The sequence below is a fragment of the Pelodiscus sinensis genome, chromosome 31 (genome assembly GCF_049634645.1).
Source record: "Pelodiscus sinensis isolate JC-2024 chromosome 31, ASM4963464v1, whole genome shotgun sequence".
NCBI lineage: Eukaryota > Metazoa > Chordata > Testudines > Trionychidae > Pelodiscus > Pelodiscus sinensis.
In genome coordinates, this window is record NC_134741.1 from 12,802,004 (window position 1) to 12,825,616 (window position 23,613).

General features: G+C 54.0%; 2 protein-coding genes across 19 annotated transcripts; one reads left to right on the forward strand and one right to left on the reverse strand.

The window, feature by feature from the left end:
* Positions 1-1,560: 1,560 nt before the first annotated feature.
* LOC102460889 (E3 ubiquitin-protein ligase TRIM7-like) lies at positions 1,561-17,543 on the reverse strand. Of its 15 annotated transcripts, none has more exons than XR_012898219.1 (8): positions 17,314-17,417; positions 16,430-16,889; positions 14,627-14,722; positions 13,831-14,040; positions 13,499-13,521; positions 8,663-11,042; positions 8,365-8,438; positions 1,561-5,262 (listed from the first exon to the last, which is right to left on the reverse strand). XR_012898219.1 is itself a non-coding variant. In XM_075912453.1 (7 exons), exons 5-7 carry the CDS (start codon positions 11,026-11,028, stop codon positions 5,069-5,071), a joined length of 492 nt encoding a protein of 163 aa, XP_075768568.1. In that variant the 5' UTR covers positions 11,029-11,042; positions 13,499-13,521; positions 13,831-14,040; positions 14,627-14,722; positions 16,430-17,201; the 3' UTR covers positions 1,577-5,068. The 15 variants fall into 15 exon arrangements, 4 of the variants coding, with proteins under 4 accessions (XP_075768568.1, XP_075768569.1, XP_075768570.1 ...); XR_012898218.1 differs by having other exon boundaries at positions 1,562-5,262; positions 17,408-17,543; XR_012898217.1 differs by having other exon boundaries at positions 1,562-5,262; positions 17,233-17,369.
* Positions 17,345-23,613, forward strand: LOC142821450 (zinc finger protein 620-like). 4 transcript variants are annotated; one of them, XM_075912450.1, is made up of 4 exons: positions 17,345-17,390; positions 19,959-20,225; positions 22,917-23,027; positions 23,324-23,613. In XM_075912450.1, exons 2-4 carry the CDS (start codon positions 20,039-20,041, stop codon positions 23,437-23,439), a joined length of 414 nt encoding a protein of 137 aa, XP_075768565.1. In that variant the 5' UTR covers positions 17,345-17,390; positions 19,959-20,038; the 3' UTR covers positions 23,440-23,613. The 4 variants fall into 4 exon arrangements, with proteins under 4 accessions (XP_075768565.1, XP_075768564.1, XP_075768561.1 ...); XM_075912449.1 differs by lacking the exon at positions 17,345-17,390 and adding an exon at positions 17,427-17,532; XM_075912446.1 differs by lacking the exon at positions 17,345-17,390 and adding an exon at positions 17,665-17,914.

Consider the following 23,613-nt stretch of genomic DNA (forward strand, 5'->3'; position numbering starts at 1 on the left):
CCAGAGAGAGTGAACAGAACAGGGAATCCCCAAGTGATCCACCCCCTTCGCCCATTCCCAGCTTCTAGCAAAAAGACCAGGGACACCTCAATGCTCTGGTTTGCAGGACATTGGGGTGTCTGTCAAAGCACGTGTGTGATGAAAGGGAGGCTTTGGGGGTGGGATTCAAAGTGGTTGCCTGCCCAAGGCAATGACCCGCTGCCTCCTCATGCACATGCACAGATTTTTTCTCTGATAAACAGAGATGACAAGTTCTACGGCCCTGTAGTGAGTCAGCATGGCCTGTCGCTGACTCAGAGGTGGAAACTCCCTTTAAAACCGTTTGGTGGGCAGTGCCAGAGTCACCCAGTCGACCCACAGGAAACAGGAAACCAGGACTGGGTGTATCAGAAGTGCAGCTCCCAGATCAGTTGGCTCTCAGCCACCGAGCAGGGCAGAGGCTCTTCTCCAGCGGCAAAGGGCCTTGCTAGGTTGCTCTCCGATGGATGACTGGGTTGGGCCACCCAGGCCGTTACCAGACCTCGAACTGAGGCCTTGTCCACACCAGCGGCAGCTAGGACAGGACCCTGAGACACACTGGCAGGAAGAACCGCTAGTACCCATCCTCCAACCGAACCCCCAGATGGTCTGCAGGACCCAGCAGAGTGGGCCAGACCACCTGGGCTGGTAACAGACCCAGACCCCAAGCCCATGGACACTCTGCCACACCTGTTGTCTTTGCCCAGTACCAACGAGCAGCCTCCAGCCCAGGTAGGCCCCCAGGGGAACTGGGAAGTTGCCCAGGGACAGCTGACCTTGAGGCAGCTGAGGAAATGGAGGTTGGTTAGGCAGCACGTTATGGCCGGGAGCCCCACTGATCCACTGACCAGAACGGCATGTTATGGGCAGGAGCCCTGCCAATCCAGTGGTGGCTATGCACCACTACTAGGGCTCTGAGCTACGACATGGTGGAGTAGTCAGGGCCCACGTCTTCCCCACCCCCTTTTCCTTGAGTGGCAGATTCCCCCTGTGGGGCAACCCCCCCTGCTTTTCTTGGCTCTCCACTTGGAAGGAGATCTGACCCGTGGTGCTGCCTGTGATCAGGCCTGCACCATTTAACGGTCCTAGTGTTTGACTTCTTGTATCTTGCTTTGCCCTGACGCAGGGCTGGGGCTCACCAACTATTCTGCAGTTCACCGGCCCACTATTTACAGTTAATTATCACCCAGACCCGGATTGGTCACTAGGCCCGTTAATTGGCCGGTTGTTAGGCCCACAAGATTCCAGACTTGGGGAGTTATGTGAGTCAGCAGGGCTCCTGCTGACTCTAACTACTACAGGCCCCTTAGTGCCCAGGCTCCAGGAAATACCCTGGCCTGGGACCTGCCTTCAGTGCCGGCTCTAGGCTGATTCAACCAATTCCCTCGAATCGAGCCCAGTGCTTAAGAGAGCCCCACGCCCTAAAGCTGTGGTCACCAACCGGTCAATCGCAATTGACTGGTTGATCACAAGGCCTTGACCAGTTGATCGCGAGGCGTTCAGCCCCCCTCCCCACCATTTCCCCCCCACTCCCGAGAAGCCCCACCACCTACTTCCAGCGTAGTGCCGGCTTCCCACAGGGTGGACGGAAGTCCTGCCTGCAGCTTTGTGCCATTTCTGGGGGTCCCAGAAGTGCGCTGGCTTCTCCCCTCCCACAGCTCTGTGGTGTGCCGGGCTCACTGCGGGAGGGGGTGTGGGCCCCAGAGGAGGAGCATGGCGCCAGCGGCTTCCCTGTGCTGCAGGAGGGGTGAGTCGAGCACAGGAGTTTCCCTGCACCACGGGAGGTTTGGCTGCACCACAGGAGGGGGGTTTGGCCCCGGGACAGGCACGCGGGGGGGAGTTTGGCTGCGCTGCAGGAGGGGGTTTGCCCCAGAGCAGGGGTGCGCAGGGGTTTGGCTTCAGAGCAGGCGCTTGTGGGGGGGTGTGACGGCGCGTTGGGGGTCCCCCGTCTCCTGCACCCTGAAATGGCACAAACAGACTGCACCAGCCGGTGGAATAGAGGAAGTTTATTGCCTCTCCAGGATACAGCACAGCACAGCTGGAATCTGGTCACAGAGCTGGGCTAGGATGCCTCAGGCCCCCTTGAGATGGGGGAGACTGGGCCCCTAAACTCCAGCCCCTTTCCCTAGGCTGTCTCCTCCATGCTTCCAGACAGCCACTAACTACCTCTCTTCCAGCCCTGCCCCCCAGCCAGGGCAGCATTCCACCTTCCTTTGTTCCTCTCCATGGGGGGTGTCTGGCCATACTGGGTTGCATAGTGACTCATCCTGTTTTGCTGGGTCGTGGTACCCACGGCAGCCAGGGGGGGGGGGGTTACCCCAGAGCCAGCAGCATAGAAACCAGCCAGGTACCCCCACTACGTCACAGTTCTCCCCCCTCCGAGAGCGAACTGAGCAGGGTCACTCCGCTCGTGACCTAGGGAAGTTCGGGTCCTCTGCGTGGGAACCCGCCCTGGGGACATGGGTGCTCCCCTTGACTCGGGTCGGCCGCGGCGAGGCCCCACATGAATTGGCTTCCCTCTGTCCACTCGCCACCCCGCTCCAGGGCGACTGGCACAGGCCTGTCCTTGGGGGTCACACCCACCCTTCCGCTGGCCTTGATCTCTGGCCAGGGTCTCTCGGGCCGGGGCCATGAGCCCAGCGAGCCTTCTCTGGACAGTCAGGGCGGCTTCCACCCCTGATGCTCCATCCAGGGAGGACTTCCCCTCCCATAACTCTCTCAGCAAGCCCAGAGGGCCCTCTATCTGGGGTAGAGACCCCCAAGCTGCTTTCCTACTGTCTTGGGCCTTCCCGCCCCTCTGGCAGGAGTCACAGGACCGGCAGTACCGCTGCATGGCTGTAAAGATTCCCGGCCAATAGAAGTGCTGGAGCAGCCTCAGCCAGGTGCTCCGGATCCCCCGGTGGGCCCCAATGGGGACGTCGTGGGCCAAATACAGCAGCTTGAGGCGATACTTTTGGGGTACGACCAGCTGCCGCTGGACCCCCCATGCCCTCACCTTCCTGGGGGGAAGCCATTCCTGGAACAGGAGTCCACGCTCCTGCAGGAATCTCTCCTGGCCACCTCTCCCCCGGGGCTGAGCTACACGGAGGCCAGCCTGGTCCCTCAGCCTCTGCAAGGAGGGGTCTGCCTGCACCTCAGCCTGGAATCCAGCTGCTGAGGCAGGGATCGGGACCTGTTCCCCACCTTTACCTAGGTCCGGAGTCCCAGCCTGGCTGGACCCCGTGTCCACTGGGATGGGACCCTGAGGACGCTGCCAGGAGTCCTTCCCTGGACCCACGTTGTCAGCTCCCCGCTGGCTCTGGCTCTGGGTAGTGACTAGAGCCCGCTGGGATTCATGGGGCCACTCCTCTAGGTCATTCCCCATCAGCACCTCGGTGGGCAAGTGTGGGTGCACCCCCACTTCCTTGAAGCCTTCCTTCGCCCCCCATTTCAGATGCACCCGGGCTACAGGCACCTTAAACGGGGACCCGTCTATGCCCTTCAGGGTCAGCTGCGTGTGGGGTAGTATCCGCTCTGGGGCCACTATATCGGATCGGGCCAGAGTCACCTCCGCCCCTGTGTCCCAGAAGCCCGTCACCTTCCTACCATCCACCTCCAGGGGTATGAGGCACTCGCTCCGCAGGGGCCGTCCTGCCCCCACCCGGTACACGGAGAAATCCGCCTCCTGAGAATCAGACCTCCTAGGGGAGGTGCACTGAGCACCCTTCCCCTCTCTCTGAGCTGAGGTTTGCCTGCCAGCCCCTGCCTCTGGGGCAGCCTGCCCTTCCTCCCGCCCCAGCCAGTTAACCCTGGAAAGTCCCCGGTCCTGGGACCTGGTGCACTGAGCCCTCTTGTGGCCTTTTTGCCCACAGCAATGGCAAGTTAGGCTTTGGGCTGTCTCTGTCCAGGCCCTGGCTGGTTCGCTGGGGCACAGACGACCTGTTCCTTAGTCTCGCCCCGTAGTTGACTCCCTCCGTCGCTCAGCTGAGATCCGGTCTCTGCGCGGTTCCCTTTCTCTCCGGGACTCCCGTTCACACCCGGACCGGCTCTCCGTGAACTCATCCGCCAGTCTCCCGGCCTCCTGGGGGTTCTCTGGTCTCCGGTCCTTGAGCCACAGCCTCAGTTTGGGTGGGCACGCTTCATAGAACTGTGCCATCAGGACCAGCTTGAGCAGCTCCTCTGCGGTCTGGGCTCCGACTCCAGACACCCACTTGCGGCCATATTGTGACAGGCGGGAGGCCAGATCCACATAGGTCTCCCGTGGCCCTTTCTGTACCCCCCGGAACCTCTTCCTGTACATCTCGGGGGTCAGCTCGAACTTGTGCAGCAGGGCCTCCTTGACTCAGTTGTAATCCCCTGGCTGTAGGTCCTCTAGCTGACTGAGCACTCCGGCCGCCTCCTGGTTCAGTGCGGGGATGAGCTCCTGCAGCCAGTCAGCTGGGGGAACCCGTTGCAGTCCACAGGCCCTCTCAAAGGAGCTGAGGAACCCGTCTAGGTCGCCCATGTCCTTCAATTGGGCCACCACGAGCCTCTCCAAGCGTCTGGCAGTCCCGGGACCCTGGGGCCCATCCGCACTTGGCGCAGCCGGGGCCCCGCCGGTTCTCTGCTCTGCCATGGCCAGCTCATGCTGTCGCTGCCTCTCTCAGTCCTGGCGATCCCTTTCTCGATCTTGGCACTCCTTCTCTTGGTCCTGGCGGTCCCTCTCTCGGTCCTCTACTTCCAATTCCTTGATCCGCAGCTGGATCTCCAGCCGCTGCAGCTCTGCTTGGCTGGCCCCTGCCCTAGATGGGCTACGGCTTGCAGTCCTCCCGGGAGACGCTGTCTCATCTCTCCAGTGGGTTCCAGCGCTCCTCCCCCTCTCTGAGACTGACACACTCTCAGGTGGGGTCTGGCTGCCTCCCCTGGGGATAAGATCCTGGCCCTGTGGCTGTTCATTCTCTTCCAGCTGGGCAATCAGCTGGGCCTTGGCTGCTTTCCGCACAGGCAAGCCCCTCTCTCTGCACAGCCCCACCAGCTCTGCCTTCAGGAGTCGGGCGTAGGCCATCTGCCCGCTGGTCCCCTCGGTGCAGACTCACCAGTCTAGTGCTGCAGCACCCCACGATTCCCAGGAACCGCTTCGCTCTGTCTCCAGCACGCCTGGCTCCAGGGCTCTTGCTTCTACTGCGCCTTGTCGCTCACCGCTGGAAGCTCCATCCATGGGGTGCAGTGCATCCCACTTCTGACACCAGTGTGACGGCGCGTTGGGGGTCCCCCGTCTCCTGCACCCTGAAATGGCACAAACAGACTGCACCAGCCGGTGGAATAGAGGAAGTTTATTGCCTCTCCAGGATACAGCACAGCACAGCTGGAATCTGGTCACAGAGCTGGGCTAGGATGCCTCAGGCCCCCTTGAGATGGGGGAGACTGGGCCCCTAAACTCCAGCCCCTTTCCCTAGGCTGTCTCCTCCATGCTTCCAGACAGCCACTAACTACCTCTCTTCCAGCCCTGCCCCCCAGCCAGGGCAGCATTCCACCTTCCTTTGTTCCTCTTCATGGGGGGTGTCTGGCCATACTGGGTTGCATAGTGACTCATCCTGTTTTGCTGGGTCATGGTACCCACGGCAGCCGGGGGGGTTACCCCAGAGCCAGCAGCATAGAAACCAGCCAGGTACCCCCACTACGTCACGGGGGGGTGGCTGTGCCGCGGGAGGGGGGTTTGGCCCCAGAGGAGGCATGCACTGGCTTCCCTTCGAGAGGGGGCGAGAATCCTGGGAGGAGGTGGGTGCAGTGGACTCCCTCTCCCCAGCTGGCCCCCTGTTCCCTTTCCCCAATCCCCAGCCACAGAAATCTATCCCCGCACTTCCTAAAGCCGAGTGGCTGCGTCTAGATTGGCATGATTTTCCGGAAATGCTTTTAACGGAAAAGTTTTCCGTTAAAAGCATTTTCGGAACAGAGTGTCTAGATTGGCACATATGCTTTTCCCCAAAAGCACTTTTTGCGGAAAAGCGTCCATGCCAATCTAGACGCGCTTTTCCCCAAAAAAGCCCTGATCGCCATTTTCGCGATGGGGCTTTTTTGCGGAAAACAAATCTGAGCTGTCTGCACTGGCCCTTTTGCGCAAAAGCTTTGCGCAAAAGGGACTTTTGCCTGAACGGGAGCAGAATAGTATTTCCACAAGAAGCACTGATTTCTTACAGTAGGAAGTCAGTGCTTTTGTGGAAATTCAAGCAGCCAGTGTAGACAGCTGGCAAGTTTTTCCGGAAAAGCGGCTGATTTTCTGGAAATACTGGCCAGTCTAGACACAGCCCTTGTGTATAGCTTTGTATAGTGAGGGGCACAGTTGCTTATTAGCTCAGACATTTAGTCTCATTGGCCCTTATGGGGAAGGGGTTCTTCCCCTCCCTTGCATGACCTGTGCAAAGCCCAGACAAAATGGCAACACCTTCGGAGCTGGGTGGGGGCGGGAAGGCGAGACATGACTCTGCCCTGTAGCTGGGGATTTAAAGGGGCCATGACTTTTTGTGTGTGTGTGCGCAGTGTTTTGGTTTTTTTGTTTTGCTCAACAAAAAATCCTCGCTGCCAGGGCCCCATTGAAACTGTTCAAATTGGGCCCCGCACCTCCTAAATCCAGCCCTGCCTGGCTCTAGCAAAGTTCAGGGCTGGGTCTCTCCTTTCTGCCCCACCTGCTCACCCGCTCCTACAACTTCACCTGCCATCCCCAGGTGATTTAAAATGGCCCAGGGACTCCCTCCACCAGGGGCAGATGAGGATTTTGCAGGCCCCAGGGCAGCACAATTTTGCGGGGCCTCCCCTTTGACACGACGCATGCACAGGGCTTCTTGAAGCGCAGGGCCCGGGGCAGCCACCCCGCTCACCCCGCCCTATATCTGCCACTGCCCTTCACCAGCAGCAGCACAGCAGGGCAAGAGCAGTTTCTTGCCTGCTCACTCCATGTGCAGCTGCTGGCACATCCCTGCAGCCCCATGGTGGGGCCCCACCCTGAGTGCTCTGTGGCCAATGGGGGCTGCAGGAGCTGTGCCTGCAGGTAGCTGCACATGGAGACCCCTGGTCTGTTTGGATCAGTGATGGGATTGGATCTGGTGCCTGTCCTTGGGTAGCGACTACAGAGTCACAGCCTGGCCAGCTCCCAACTTCTATAGCTCCTGAGTCAGGAGCCCTGAAATTATGAGATTGTCCTTACCATCAGCCTTAACATAAAACTATAAGGCTGTGTCTACATTGGCATGATCTTTAACGCAAGAGTTCTGGCATGTGCCTTTGCACAAGAGATGTGCTTTTGCGCAAGAGCATCCATGCCATTTTAACCATCGGGCTTTCTTGTGCAAGAAATTCATGTTGCCTGTCTACATTGGCCTCTTGCACAAGAACAGTTGCACAAAAAGGCTTATTCCTGAGTGGGAGCATCATAGTTCTTGCGTAAGAAGCACTGATTTCACACATTAGAACGTCATTGTTCTTGCATAAGAACTTCCCACCAGTGTAGACAGGCAGCATGTTTTTGCGCAAAAGCAGCTGCTTTGGCGCAAGATTGCACCAATGTAGACACAGCCTAAATGTTGGGTTCTTTCTAGCCACCCTCTGCCTTCTCAGACTATCAGCTTGCACTCTGATCGTGCACACATATACATATTATACAATAATGAAACTTCCTTTGTTTAGGAGAGAGAAACTAAGAGACTCACCTCATCACAGGCTTCCAGGAGCTGGAGCTTTAACAAACACCAATTATCATAAGACCCATTATAGAATCATTAGTGTTGGTGACACTGTGGCTGCTATACAGAGAGCCAGAGCAGCCTTAGTGCACATAAGAATCGTGCCTTTGAAACACTGAAACCAGCTTAACCATGGCTTTGTCCTTTGAATTTTATATAATTAGACATGGAAGTATCTGACTGTATCAGTAGGTACCTCTAAATATTGATTTCACTCCACACACACCAACCATGAAAATACTCCCATTGTCAATCATTAAAATGTACCAAGGGGCACAGTTACGAGCAATGTTCCTAAGAACTTATTAGACTTTGATTTACAAATATTCATTTTGCTTATCTAGACATGTGCTGTGGGCAGTCTGCATTTTAATGGTTATAAAGCTTTGGCTTTTGCAATCTCTCCCTCTTCTCATGAAATCGTTATTGTCTGATCAAAACAGCTTCTGATTTCAACCCCCCCCACCCCCTCCCTGCCACTGCTGCTGCCATGATCTCCTACCAATAACAAACTGTAAATGGATAAACATGTATTGAATGCTTCAAACTCATATTTTTGTGCAACTGTGTGAATGTAAATGATTAATACATATAAAATTGCTTAAAATACACATGCCAACATTTTGTATTAATAAAAGAAAATTCTGCCCACCTGTCACTCCTTACCCACAGCCCCTCCTCCTGCAGGCTCATGGTGCTGGGAAGGACCCGGCCCATCACCTGCTACTGCAGGGAATAGAAAAGGGGATACACACTCAAATAATGGTCAAATTATCATAAGCTTAGCACCCTTCACAACTCTTCCACGGACAAGAGATCCCAGCCTTTCCCCATCCACCATGCTCTGGCTCAAGTTGAAGACAGGCTGAGGGGTCAGACAGACTTCAGGAAAACACACAAGTTACACCTGCTATAAACTGGTTTCTGAGGCAATTTAACTGATTCCTCACATGTGTGGGTGCCGCTGATGATCTCCCCTTCCTCACAACTCTGGGGATCTGGGACCTGCAACTCCTCTTGCTCCACCCAGGAGATCACATGAGCTTCAGAGAATGGAAATCCTGTTTGGAGAGCAATTAATCAAGTGCTGATCTTGTCCATTAAGGTCTGTGTCATTACTGCTTCTAGAGCCAGGATATGAGGCACCGACCCAGAGAGGCTCCTTTCCCCACCTTGCAGAGACTTGGATCTGGCTGGTATGAGAACCCAGGGCACACCCTTGCAGTAAAGGTACATCCCCCCGCCACCTTGAGAATGGCCCAGCTCTTTCCCCAGGAGAGCTGAGCACTCTGCTGCACTCTATAGGGTACAACTCTGTCCCCCTCAAAGCCCATTCCACCCCCCCCCCCATTCCCAGTATCTCAGGGCAGGTCAGAGACACACTGCTCAGAAGGGGAGCTCTAGGGAGGGCTGGCAGGTCTGACACCAAGGCCCCCAGACAGGGATCAGACTGTAGCAGCCACATGCCAGGTCACTATGACTTGGAGAGGAAGGACTAGCTCTAACTCCCCAAGGCTCTGTCCACAAAGCTCCTGGCTGGTGGGCTGGGCTCCCCCTGCTCTTTAGCTCAGAGGTTCTACTTGGGCCAGAAGGAGGCAGAGGAAGTTGTCTGAGCAGCTAAGTGAATCGTTGGCAGGCTGCTTCAGGGCCTGCCTATGCTCCTGACTCCTGATCCCGACTACCTGTGTCTGGGTGGGCCCTGCTAGCTGCCCACAACAGCTGCCGTTCCCACGGCTGCCCAGCGTGGCATTAGGCTTCTCCAGGGACCAGCCAGGGTGGAGCTGGGCCATGCTGCTTCTCTGATGCTTGTGGCTGTTACTCAGCTCCCCGTCTGTAGCCTTGGTTCTACTCTGCCAGCAGCAGCCTTTGTGAGGTTTCCCAGTCTGCCTCTTGTGGCGAGCCTGGCCTTTCATTTGGGCCACCTCCAGGGAGGCACAGAATCTACCACATTTGCACCTTGTGAGCACCTTCCCCTCAGCTTTGCCTCCACCCCTTCTTGGACCTGCATTTAGTTTTGGGAAGATCCACCTGTGATGTGACCATGGAGATCATTGTGCTACCACTGTTACACAATGACAAGAAACCTTGTGCGAAGTGTGCTGTGTGCCAAATCAATGGGAAAATTCTGATCTGATGATTATGATTATCTTGTTTAAGTGCATTATTTTTGAACTAAAACAAGATAGGCTTTGGCAGAATGGTGGAGCACTGGGTACCAACTAACCAAGAAATCACATTCCTGAGCAGGAGGAGGGCAATCAACCCACTGCCTGAGGAGCTGGGACACTAGCACCCTGCTCCTTTCACAATAAACCTGGCCGAGTGCCTTAGCCCCCAAATGGAGCCTGGGTCTTTCTTAGCGGCAACAGGAAGATTGTGATGGGCAGAGAACTGAACGCAGGTCTCCTGAGCATGAAACCAGACATTCACACAGGAAGAAAAAGCTCCTACCCGAAGATATTTCACTCTAAAAAACAAGACAGATTACATGATTTATCTCCATTGCACACAGAGGCAAGTGAGCCCCAGAGAGAAGGAAGCTGAACTTTTGAAAGGAAACCCAGCCAGTGCCTGAAATGCAAGGAAAGATCTGCTCACGTTTCTCTACTACAGAGCTACCTCAGACAAAATAATCACAGAGCATGAACTGCCTCATCTACCCTCACTCAGCCCCAGCATCCAGCCCCTCCCACTGGCAAGTACCAGCATGTCACAGAGATTAGCTACAGGCAGGGAAGGACTCTAGGAACTGCACCCTCCTTCCAGTGGCTGAGCACACTACCACATGGAGACCCTGCAGCCATTAACAGCAGCCAGACCTCTGGTATCTGCTGTTCCTGCCTGAGCCCTTCCACTCATATCTCTGGTCAAGGCACAAGATGGGAAAGATCGGCGGGAAGTGCAGCGAGACCTTCGGTGTGGGAAGAGCTGCACCATTGTTACATCCCTGAACCTGCTCTCCCTGGGAGGAGGCACGGAGGGGACAGTCTTTCACACAAGAGCCAGGATTATTATGGCAGATACTCCTGACATTGGGGGCACTGGCAATGAATAACCCTGAACCAAACCCAACCAAGATGGTCCAGAGCCCACCCAGCTTCTGTTACCCAAGGGGACAGGAATCCTTACTCAGCCAGTTCACAGCCTCATAATTCTCCTGCATCACATCTCCATAGAGGGCTCTCTGGCCCGGGTCCAGCAAAGCCCATTCTACCTCAGAGAAATACACAGCCACCTCCTCGAAGCTCACAGGCTCTGCCACGGCCATTTCCTGTCCCGGGCTCTGCAGGCCAGGGGCTGAGCTGGAGACAAACATGGGTGTACTGCAGCCTGGCAGGGGGAGAAGAGGAATTAGAGACACTTCAGAAGTGGCTTTAATCCTTTCCATGCCCCCATTCTGCCCACTCTGTCCCTGGTGACACACATGCTAGACTGCCATTGTGGGCAAAAGTTTTAAGCTAGATGTTCCATAAATAGCGCACAGGAGTTAGATCCCAAATACACATTCATTTTTGTCTCTACCTGGCTTGAGTTACAACATTACTGCATCTGCAACAATGGGATTTAGTTTTCAGCACCCAGTGTTTCTGATAATAAACCATATATTCATCTGCCTGAACATGGATGTTGGTTAAATGTAGTCTGCTGTACAGGCAGTCCCCGAGTTACGCGGATCCGACTTATGTCGGATCCGCAGTTACGAACAGAGTTTGCTGCCCGTCTCCCTGGTCTGCTGGTTTCCAGCAGACCAGGGAGACGGGCAGCAAAGCCGCGGAGCATGCGGGCAGCGGACAGCCCAGATGCGCCGCGGCTGTCCCGCTGCCGGCGTGCTCCCTGGCTTTGCTCCCCGTCTCCCTGGTCTGCTGGAAAGCCGCGGCGCGTCTGGGCTGTACCGCTGTCCCTGTGCTCCGCGGCTTTGCTCCGGACACCTGTGGTACAGCAGCTGGGGCGCTGCCGGTTGGTCCCGTAACGCCGCTCTGGGCGCTACTGGACCAACCCGGCAACACCCCATCTGCTCTGCCCCAGGCGTCCTGATTCAGCCACTGCTGATCAGTTTCAGCAGCGGCTGAATCAGGACGCCTGGGGCAGAGCAGCTTGGGGTGCTGCTGGGTTGGTCCAGCAGCACCGAGGAGCGGCGCTACTGGAGCAACCCAGCAGCACCCAAGCTGCTCTGTCCCAGGCATCCCCAAGTCAGCTGCTGCTGAAACTGACCAGCGCTGACTACAGGAAGCCCGAGGCAGAGTTGCTCTGCCCCGGGCTTCTTGGAATCAGCCGCTGATCAATTTCAGCAGCAGCTGACTTAAGAACCCCAGGCGTCCCTAAGTTGAATCTGTATGTAAGAACTGGCGTCCAGATTCAGCCTGTTGAAACTGATCAACGGCTGATTCCAGGAAGCCTGGGGCAGAGCAACTCTGTCTTGGGCTTCCTGTAGTCAGCTGCTGGTCAGTTTCAGCAGCGGCTGAATCTGGATGCCAGTTCCGACTTACATACAGATTCAACTTAAGAACAAACCTACAGTCCCTATCTTGCACGTAACCCGGAGACTGCCTGTATTTAAAACCTTTAGTTTTCATTCACAGATTTATAGCACAAACTTCGCTCTCTCATCTGACAGAGACGTTATAAACCCTTTCCACAACAGAGTCATAAGAACGGCCGTACTGGGTCAGACCAAAGGTCCATCTAGCCCAGTATCCTGTCTACCGACAGTGGCCAGCACCAGGTGCCCCAGAGAGGGTGGACCGAAGACAACGATCAAGCGATTTGACTCCTGCCATCCCTCTCCAGCCTCTGACAGACAGAGGCCAAGGACACCATTTTATCCCCTGGCTAATAGCCTTTTATGGACCTAACCTCCATGAAATTATCTAGCTTCTCTTTAAACTCTATTATAGTCCTAGCCTTCACAGCCTCCTCTGGCAAGGAGTTCCACAGGTTGACTACACGCTGTGTGAAGAAGAACTTTCTTTTATTAGTTTTAAACCTGCTCCCCATTAATTTCATTTGGTGTCCTCTAGTTCTTCTATTTAGGGAACTAATAAATAACTTTTCTTTATCGGCCCTCTCCACACATCCACAGCGGAATTGCCCCATCTCACACCTGAACAGAAACAATTCCATGTGATTGTATTTAGTTTACTGCTGATAAGTTCTGGCTAGTGTGTGTCAGCTCTAACAGGTTTGGAGTTAGATTTCCTCCAATTCTCACAGCCTGAGAGCAGGGACAACACATCTCATGGCCATGCAACCTTCTCCTGAAAGGTCCCATTGCTGTTCTTCACTTCTGGCCTGGGGGACTATAGAGGAATTGAGTCTCCATAGCCAAGTCACTCCTTGGCCTCCAGGCACTGAGGGGCAGGAGGTTCCTAGGTAAAGGGCTGAAGGAATCGGTCCACGAGAGACTAGACAGACACCAGCTCCCCCCTCCCCAGCTCCTTCCACACAGGTCTCCAAACAGCCCTCGGGTGGGACAGACTCTTGGTCCCTGATGCCGTGGACTAAATGTGCCCAGTGCCCAGCTATGACAGGCCAATGTTCCACCCCACAGTCCTGAGGCAGCCAGTCCCCAGGGAGGTGACAGCTCCAGGAAACACTTGAGGTCAGACTGTGCCCTGAATGGGGAATTCCAGAGTTTGCTATGCAAGGATGAGACCCTCGGAATTAAATGAATGAGAGGTATTTGTATCTAACACCTGGCTGTAGGGCCCTGGGGAGATGTGGTGCTAACATCAGCTCCAAGCCCTTTCCCTACACTGTGCAGAGTGAGGGGAGTGAGAACCACTTACCTACTCAGGGTGCTTCTGACGTCCTAGAAAAAAAAGACACAGGAAAGAATCTCAGGCCCATTGGACACACACGGGGACGTCAGAGAAGGGATTTTGCAAACCTGGGAAGAGAGGCCCTGCCCTGGTCCCAGGAACATGGATCCCCTAAGTGAAGGGGGATTTGCCATCTCTAATAGCTCTGTGCCTGTAACTCTACAAAGCACAAGAGTCACTAACATATCAGCAATGCACATGGAGTTAAATTGAGATCTGACGGCTGGACCCCAGTGCTTGTGATTTAGGAACCTCCCTTCCCTTTATGGGAACCTGGAATGTTTCTTCCTCAGTCTCACCTGCAGGAATTCACTTGCTGGCTTCTGACACGTCCCCTCCAGCTCACCGATCCACTCACTGAGACGGGAAATCTGCATGGAGAGTCTCCTGACAATCTCCTCATCCAGCTTCTGCAGCTGGGCCAGCAGGAGCCGCTCTTGTCCCTCCAGGAACTGCCACAGCTGCTGATACTTGGCCACAATCATCTGCCTTTCCGCTTTGGTCCATTTCTGTATGAAAACAGGGAAAGGGCCGGTCAGGGACATGGATGGAGCCCGGAGCCCTTTCATAGAGAGCTGAGTGCGGAGCAGGGAGAACTGATTGAAAATCCCTAAAATTTGTGATATTTGACTCTACTCTTTGGGTATTCGGCAGAGGTCTCTCCCCCAGCATCTCCTTTGGCCCGTGTCCCTTTGAAAGGGATGACTCCATGTCTGTCATGGGCAGCATGTTCTGTTCTTCATGGGCACTGGGAATTTCAGACTCAGAGCAGAAGGAGGCAGGACCCAGCACCAGACTGACAGAGATACCCATGGAGGAAAAAGAAGCAAACATGTTAATGCACCAAGTGAGCAGCCCTTCACAGGGACAATCAACTTCCTTGGGGAGGATTTTTGGGAAAGTTACAAGGACTGGACATTAACTCATCCACTGACATGGAAGCTCAGGGCCTGTCTACACACGGATCTAACCCAGCAATCCATGATCCAGGAGAAACACAAACAAGCCCAACCTCACCAAAGCCACACAGGAATCTGCCTCCTAAAACAGCCTTCCACTGCCAGTCTCTGCTGGTTCATAGCCACAGAAACGTACCAGATACTTCTGGCTTTTCCCCTCTGCTGTCATTTTTCTTCCCAGCAGCTTTTCTCTCTCTTCCTTCAGAGTCTTCAAATGCGCCGCCAATTTTTCCTGAAGAAACAGAAATAAGCAACAGGACAAACCCATGAGATGTCTGGAGCCCATTTGTCTAAGATAGTCCCAGTTTTGTGGAGCTCTGTCCCTGTCCAGCAGGGACTCAGTCCTGAATGTTGCTTTGTCTGTTGCAAAAGGGACAGGAGGAGACTGCGGATGCAGCAGCACACTTGTGAGGGTGGGGGACAGATTGGTGGTGGCACCTTCATAAAGAATGATGTAAGTGGGGATGAGGGAGGTAAAAAGGGTTAAAAATACGAATCATGTAACCAATTACAATGTAATCAGTTACAGTATTTTTTAACCCGCCGACAGATAAGGTCAATAGCAGATGTGGGCTCTCCTGAGAGCAGGGCTTTCTTGCGAGGTCTGCCAGGGATGGCCACCAAGGCTGCCAGCAGGTGAGGACTCTCAGCAGCTCCAGACTGACATTCGCTACTGGGACAAGAGGGCACTGCCAGGGACAGAGGGGGGGTTTAACCAGTAACTGGCACCAACAAGCATTAGCTCATCAGTTAACCAGTTTGAACTCTTGCTACTATCCAGTCGAATCCCAGTGGTGCCTGGCATAGCCCTGCACTGCCTGGAGCCCTGCTATGGGTGAACTCAAGGCACTTGGGGCCTCACACAGAATCCAGTCCAGTGATCTCCTCTAGCGCCGGCTGCTGCATCTGACTGTAACCCCTCATACTGCAGCCCAGGAGTTCAGTATCTCAGTAGGAAACCTCCTCTACCTGCTGAGCCTGGGGCCTGTAGCAAGGCATCTTTCCCGCCTAAGGGCCACACTTGACAGAGAGGTGGGAGGAATGCAGCCTAGTGGCTAGTGGAGAGAGCAGGGTTCAGGGCTATACTCAGTCACTGATGTGCTTGGTGACCATGAGGGAATTTGCTGTCCTACTTTCTCTTCCCACCACTTGTCTAACTAGACTGTGACTTGCTCAGGCCAGGGATTGTCCCTTGCTGGGTGTTGTGCAGGGCCCTGATTCCATTGTGGGTCTATAAGGCAAATGACAGATTACTACTGCTTCTCAGCCAGTCAACAACAGCTTGCAACCGTCTCTTCTCCTGTCCCAAGGCAGCTGACTTCCACAGACTGGCCTGTAGCTTCTGTGATCTAAACCAGTGTTTCTGAACCTTTTTAAAAATAAAGTATCCCTCCCTCCGCCCCAAAATATAAGTATCACTACTACCTACAGTTTTCAGACACACTTTTTTTTTTCTACCATTGCAACACATTTGTTTAAATAACTTAATTGTAGCAGTGCAGGCGATTACATTTTAAGAAGTACAAAAATAATAAAGAGCTGTAAAACTTAAAAAAAAAAAAAAGTTCAGTGTTCTCCAAATTTCAGTTGTGTTGATGTACCAAGTACTCTTAAGGGTACTCATACCACTGGTTGAGAAACACTGATATAAACCTCTCTGATTGTTAACACTTTCCTTTATGTTAAAACCCCTCCTGTCACCAGTGAGGGCAGGGTTTCAGGATTCAGAGACTCAGAGAAACATTTCCCACATCAGGTATCTGTAAAGATTTGATGCAAGTTGCCACACAGCCAGAGGATTTACTTTTTACAGAATCTCTTGTACCATGAAGGCTTTAAAGAGCCGTGTCATACCTGCGCCACAGATAACAGTCAGTGAAATTATCCTGTAATTAAAAAACAATGTTATTTCCCCTTACACTGGACAGCAACTCTGTACCTTGTATTCCTCGGCAGCTTCCTGTTTGGGCACCACAGTCTGAGCCTGAGACCTGTCACACACCACAGATGAGAGTTTGATCCTCTTCACAGAACAGCTTCAGGGCCTCCTGTGCTCCCCACAAACCCCATCCCATCTTGCTCTCTTCGCTGCCTGGAAACTCAGCAGCTTGGGTAGTGCTACCATGTTGGCCAGCTGCCAATTAGGACGGAGGGGTCCCTGATGCTCAGTGTCTCTGCACTGAGGACTGAGGGGGGCTTGGCCAAAACTGTGCCCACACTCCAGAGTGACAGGGGCTGTGAAATCCTCCAGACAGACGGGACATGTCGCTTCCAAAGACTTTCTATGGGGCTCTCTGCAGCCATGGATGCCTCTGGGTTGGGGAACAGGAGCTGTGTCACTTCCCTGAGCTCAGCAATGGAGGGGCAGGTCCGGGAGGCTGGTGCGTGAGGTACCAGCACTGAGGATACCGAAAAAAATCAAAATTAAAATCCAAAAAGCCCCCAAAGCTTTGTCCACCCATTGCCCCCGCCAGGACCTCCACTGGGCCCCTCAGCAACCTGCCCCAGCCAGACCCTCCCCTCCCCCGCTGTCTCAGAGCCCCTCATGGCAGGGCCACTCCTCACCCTGTGTTCAAATCCTTCCTCCCCCTCGCGCGGGCTCTGCAGCCCCCTCACAGCCCCTCTGTGCGCCCCCGGCCCGCACCCCCCATCCCGGCGTGAGTATCCGCGAGCTTGCGACCCCTCTCCCCCGCCATTGTCCCCGTGAGCCGCCCGACCGTTACCCCCCCGTCCCCTTCCCACCGCGCGGCAGTTGTAGCCGTTGTGCCCAAAGAGCCAACAGGCGCCGCGCGCAGGCTGGTGTCAAGATCCCCCCACAGTCACCGATTCAACCTCCCAGCCCCCCCTCGCTCTCCTCCTCCGCCCCCCCGGCGCTGCCCAGAAGCGGAAGTAGCAGCGCGGTGAGTAACAGCCGCACCAGCTCCCTCAGGATGCAGCCGGGCTCGTGGCGGGGTGGGCGGGGCCTGAGTAGGAGCAGAGAGGAACGTGGGAGCGGGCAATGAAAAGCCGGCAGAAGGGGGTCAGACCGCGCGTGCGCAGTGGGTCAGTGACTCCGGTGGCGGGCCAGCGCCAGGGCTTAGCCTCGAGCCGCGCACCCAGCGTTCCGCTCCCTCCACCCCCACAACCACGCGCGTTCCAGCCCCGGTCTGCGCCTGCGCGGTCTCAACCGCGGCTATTGCGCATGCTCCAAGGAGGGGGCGTCCTAGGGCGCTGACTCCGAGCCCGGCTGCTGGGGCGGGGGCTGCTCGGGGCCGCACTGACCGCGCGGGTGCAGGGGGGAGCGGATGTGACGGGCGACCCATGCACTGGCCGGGGCTGCGAAACGTTTTAGCTGCAGCCCCTGAAAACCCGCCGAGGCCCGGCCTGGCTCCAGGGCCGGAGAATCCTTGTTCGGCGTCAGCTCCAGGCGGCCTGGCTCGCGCGGGCAGGCAGGTGCCGGGAACCTACGGCCTGGGGACCAGTTATGGCCCCGCCCCGACCTGCCTGGATCTGGGCCCTGAAGCTCGGGGACCCCCCCCCCGATATTGGGGAGTCTGCCCTGGCTTTCTAGACACCCCCGCCGTTGTATGCACCACCACAAAATTTACTAGGCTGAACCGCCCGTGTGTGGTGGATGTGAGGAGTCAGGGGCCCTGTCAGTGAGGTTTTCTGGGTTTTGTTTAGTTTTGCTTCTCGCTTGAATGCCTTTGGCCACAAAAGTCCCCCCCCCCCCCAACACACACTTATGTTTAGGAGGGCGGGGGGGTTTGCAGGAGAGGCAAAGTCTGTGCGGGGGCCACGCTGATGGTGTGGGTGAAGAGATCCTTCAACTGGCTGCACAGCCAAGAGAGGAGCCAAAGAGTAAAATTGGGACAGGCGGCAGGATTAAGAATAAGATCCAGGCCTTCCCAGGAAAAAATACCCAAGGGTGGGGTAGGGGAGTGCATTTGCAGTGTTTGTAAAAATACAGGAGAAGGGACAGCACCCACTTCCCAGCTCTGTGTGGGTGGCTAATGCCTGGAGAAGATGCCCCTTTCCTACTTGACAGGTGGATGCTGCCCAAGGGGGTGAGATTCAGCAGCTGGGGGTTGACTGTGAGAGCTGTTGTTTTGCCTCCTGCCCAGCACTCTAGTTAGTGAGAAGATGTCCTGGGTTAAAGGCCTGGTGCAAGGTTCTGGTTTGTTCTTGTTCCATATTTTCTGTCTCCCTCCCCCCATCAGAGCTGGTGAGTCCTGCTGCTGCCAGATCCCTGCTCCCCAGCTGCCCACCCACAAATAGAGAGCAGGTGCGACTGGCTGCCCCAGGGAGTGTCTGCCAGACTGGGTTCAGAGGAGAGCACCAGGTTCAGTTTTAGAGTTGTAATAGTCTAGTCCATGGGTTCCCAACCTGGAGGAGTGGGTGTGAAGAAATTCCAGGGGGAGTGCGAGGCAGCTCTCCCCCATCAAATTTTGCTTTCAAAAATCAAAAAGGGGGCTTGATGCCAAAAAGTTTGGGAACCAGTGGTCTAGTCAGTTAACCAATTAAAGAAAAGCTTATAGGTTAATGCTATAGACAACATATGCCAGTAAATTTTTTAGCAGGCTGGCCAGTCCTGGCTTAAAGTGGATCTGAGACTTCCCCATGCTGTATGTCTGCATTTAAAGTGTTTTAGGAGATAGATCCGAGAGCTCAGAGGCTGCTGTCACCCTGTGCTACTTTCAGAGGTAGCAGAACAGGGCGACAGGCAGCTGGTCCACGAGAAGAGCTGCTTTTTAAATGGGCTCCTCTCTCAGATCAGGTCTTGCCTGGCACTCTGCACTACTGCTTCTCATATATAGCAGCAGTGTGGAGTCATGGGGGCCTCCTCAAGAGTCAAGCTGGAACACATTGGCTGCTGGCCGCACCCCGAGGGGCTATAGAATAGTTGAATGAGATAAGAATTCTTGAGGTTATTTGACTGTTCTATTAACCAATATTTAACAACCCATGTCAGCTTTGCCAGACACCCAATCATGTGACAGAAGTGGGTGTGGGGGGGGGGCAGGGGTATACCCCTTCCCTTTTGAATCCTAAAGCCTTAGTGATAAGAAGGCTCCAGCTACACAGTCATTATGCTTAACAGGGATTTGATGTCAATTTGAACTTTTGTGCAGCTCAGTTCTGATGGATTGCCGCTGAGCTCACTTGAATACGAGTCATTTTACCCTGTGTCCAGTATCCAACATAGGGAAGTATTGTCACCCTCAACCTGGTGCTTTCTCATCTCACCGGCCACTTAGGTAGATTTTGCTTCCTCAATGTTCACTACCGGCCAGGGTTTAAATGTGAAAGCTCCGAGATACTTTAGAAAATAATTTTGTACTTGCAAACTTATTACCAAGATCTCTGTTTCTGAAAGTTATTCCCCATCCTGCAGCCACTGAAGTACCCACCTTACTTTTCTCTTACTTTATTGTATATACGGATATTTTTCAATTTGCTCGTATATTTGTACTTCTCACGTTTTTCAGTGCTAGTTTTCCTGTGTGCTACATCTGTTGTTACAATACATTCCAATGAGGTTCTTCTCCTGACGGGCTGCAGAACACCCATGTCTTCCCCCAGTTCAGCCCCTGCCCTGCAGAGCCAGGAACGGGAAATGGCTGTGGCTGAACCAGTGACCTTCGAGGATGTGGCTGTGTATTTCTCTGAGGAGGAATCGACTCTGCTGGACTCGGGCCAGAGAGCCCTCTACTGCGATGTGATGCAGGAGAATTACGAGGCTGTGAGCTGGCTGGGTAAAGATTCCTGTCCCCTCACGTATCAGAAGCTGGGTGGGCTCTGGAGCAGCTGGGTTTGGTTTGGTTTGGTTTAGGGACCCTCATTGCCCCTGACCCCATAATCTGCCCCAATAATCCTGGCTTCTGTGTGAGAGACTGTCCCCTCCATACCCGCTCCCAGGAGAAGCAGGTTCAGGGACATAACAATAGTGCGGCTCTTCCCACAGCCAAGGTCTTCATGTGCTTTCCACCATCTTGCCCATGTTGTGCTTTGACCGGAGGTGTGAATGGAAGGGCTCAGGCAGGAATGGCAGGTACCAGAGTTGTGGGTCTAGGTCTGGCTGCTGTTAGTGCCCTCAGGATCCCCTTATGGCAATGGGCTGAGCCTCGGGAAGGAGGGTACAGTTCCCAGAGCCCTTCCCTTTCTGTGGCTAATTTCTGATATGCTGTTTTCTGCCAGTGTGAGGAGCTGGAGCTGAGGGACGATGGATGAGGCAGTTCACGCTCTGCGAGCATTTTCTCAGGGGTGGCTCTGTAGTAGAGAAATGTAAGCAGAGCTCTCCTTGCATTTTAGACACAGGCTGGGTTTCCTTTTAAAAGTTCAGCTTCATTCTCTCTGGGACTCACTGGCCTCTGTGTGCAGTGGAAATAATCACGTCATCTGTCTTGTCTTTTTAGAGTGAAATATCTTCGGGTAGGGACTTTTTCTTCCTCTTTGATTGTCTGGCTTCATGCTTAGGAGATCTGTGTTCAGTTCTCTGCCCGTCACAGACTTCCTGTGTGACCTTGATCAAGTCACTTAGACTCTCTCTGTGAGGTCACCTCTCTCTGCAATAGCTATTATAGTGTGTCCTTGTTTCTCAGGGCTGGGAAGGATACTTATACTAAAGAGGTCCATATGAGCACCCTGGTAGCACAGTGTGGTTCTTATTTACACCAGAATTCTCAGGTGCTGCTGTGATTGATAATTTTGCTTCCCGTAGCAAATGTAGTTCCATATGAATTGCTGCTAGCACCACAGAGACTCTTTACAGCTGTTCAGGGCACCCCTTTCTGGAGCTGTGATGCCAGCGGCACTGGCAGAGCGTGTGGCTTGCCCATGCAGCACTCCACAGGGTTGTCGCTAAGAAAGGCCCAGGTTCCATTCAGAGTCTAAGACCCTCAGCCAGGTTTATTGTGAAAGAAGCAGGGTGCTAGTGTCCCAGCTCCTTGAGCACAGGTACAGTGAGACTTGTGCCAACCTAATAACAGTACCAACTCAGTCAGCAGTCAGAAGGCTGCCTCTCAGCCAGCATCAACATGCCCCTCCTGTGACTTCTCCTCTCATACATTGACACAAACAAGATGCGTGTTGTGTTTCATGTGTTCTACCCCCTTAGCCTCCTGTCTGTTTGAACAAAACATCCGTGTCCATTATCCCCTCATCCTGCACTTGTGCACAAGGATCAGTGTCTTTCTGAGCCATCTCTTAGGACTGTGTGTTTGCAGCTACTGCGGAGATCTGTGTGTTGATTGGCCTCCTCCTGCTCAGAAATGTACTTTCCTGGTTAGTTGGTACCCAGTGCCCCACCATTCTGCCAAAGCCCAACCTGTTATAGTTAAAAAATAATGGACATAAACAAGATAATCATAGTCATCACATCAGAACATTCCCATTGACATGGCACTCAGCACACTTCACGCAAGGTTTCTTGCAGTTGTGTAACAGCGGTAGCACAATGATCTCCATGGTCATGTCACAGGTGGATCTTCTGAATACTAAATGAAGGTCTGAGAAGAGGTGGGGCCGAAGCTGAGGGGAACCCACTTACAAGGTGTAAAGGTGATAGATTCTGTTCTGCCCTGGAGGGGAACCAAATCAAAGGCCAGGCTCGCCACAAGAGCCAGACTGGGAAACCACACAAAGGCTGCTGCTGGCAGAGTAGAACTGAGGCTGCAGAGGGGGAGCTGAGCAACAGCCACAAGCACCAGAAAAGCAGCACAGCCCAGCTCCGCATTGCCTCATCCCAGGAGAAGTCCAGCACCATCCTGGGCAGCCGCGGGAATGGCAACTCTTGTGGGCAGTTGGCAGGGCCCATCCAGACACAGGCATTTGGGATCAGGAGTGTGGGGCATAGGCAGGGCCTAGAGCAGCCAGCCAAAGATTCACTTAGCTGCTTGGACAACTTCCCCTGCCTCCTTCTGGCCCAAGTAGAGCATCTGAGCCAAAGAGCTGGGTGAGCTGAGCCCCCAGGCCAGGAGTTTGTGGACAGAGCTCTTGGGGAGTTAGAGCTCTTCTGAGTCCTTCCTTTCCAAGTCCTAGTGACCTGCAATGTGACCGCTACAGTCTGACCCCTGTCTGGGGGCCTCAGTGTCAGACCTTCGAGTCCTCACTAGAGCTCCCCTTCTGAGCAGTGTGTTCCTGTCCTGCCCTGGGATGCTGGGGATGGAATGGGCTGTGAGGGGGATTGAGTTGTATCCTACAGTGCAACACAGCGCTCAGCTCTCCTGTGCCATTCCCAAGCTGTGCCATTCCCAAGGTGGGAGGGGGAGGGGGAGGTGCACCTCTACTGCAGGTGAGTGTGTCCTGGGCTCTTGTACCATTCAGATCCCAGTCTCTGCAGGGTGGGGAAGGGGCCTCTCTGGGTGGGTGAGTCAGATCCTGGCTCTGGAAGCAGTAATGACACAGACCTTAATGAACAAGCAATTGGTTAATTGCTCTCCAAACAGGATTTCTATTCTCTGAAGCTCATGTGATCTCCTGTGTGGAGCAAGAGGAGTTGCAGGTCCCAGATCCCCAGAGCTGTGAGGAAGGGGAGATCATCAGCAACACCCAGACAGGTGAGCAATCAGTTAAACTGACTCAGAAACCAGTTTATAGCAGGTCTAACTTGGGTATTTTCATGAAGTCTGTCTGACTCTTGAGCCTGTCTGCAACTCGAGCCAGAGCATGGTGGGTGGGGAAAGGCTGGGTTCTCTTCTCTATGGAAGGGTTGTGAAGAAGGCAGATGAACTTAGCTCATGATAATTTGACCATTTTTTGAGTGTGTGTTCCCTTTTCTATTCCTCTTTCAGAGATTCCTTTCAGCTCAACGTAGACACTAATTCCTGTCTGTATTATTTTTCTGTCCTAACAGGTGATGGCACGCTGACTGAGAAGCATAAGAAGAGTCTTCAGCAGGAAGGACTGGAGCAAGTGGCTCCATGTGAGATGTTATTGGGAAGATCTGAAGGGTATTTTCCAGATGTATGAACACGAAGAGGGCTGAAACAAAATACAGGACTATGTAGCACTTTAAAGACTAACAAGATGGTTTATTAGATGATGAGCTTTCGTGGGCCAGACCCACTTCCTCAGATCAAATAGTGGAAGAAAATAGTCACAACCATATATACCAAAGGATACAATTAAAAAAAAGAGAACACA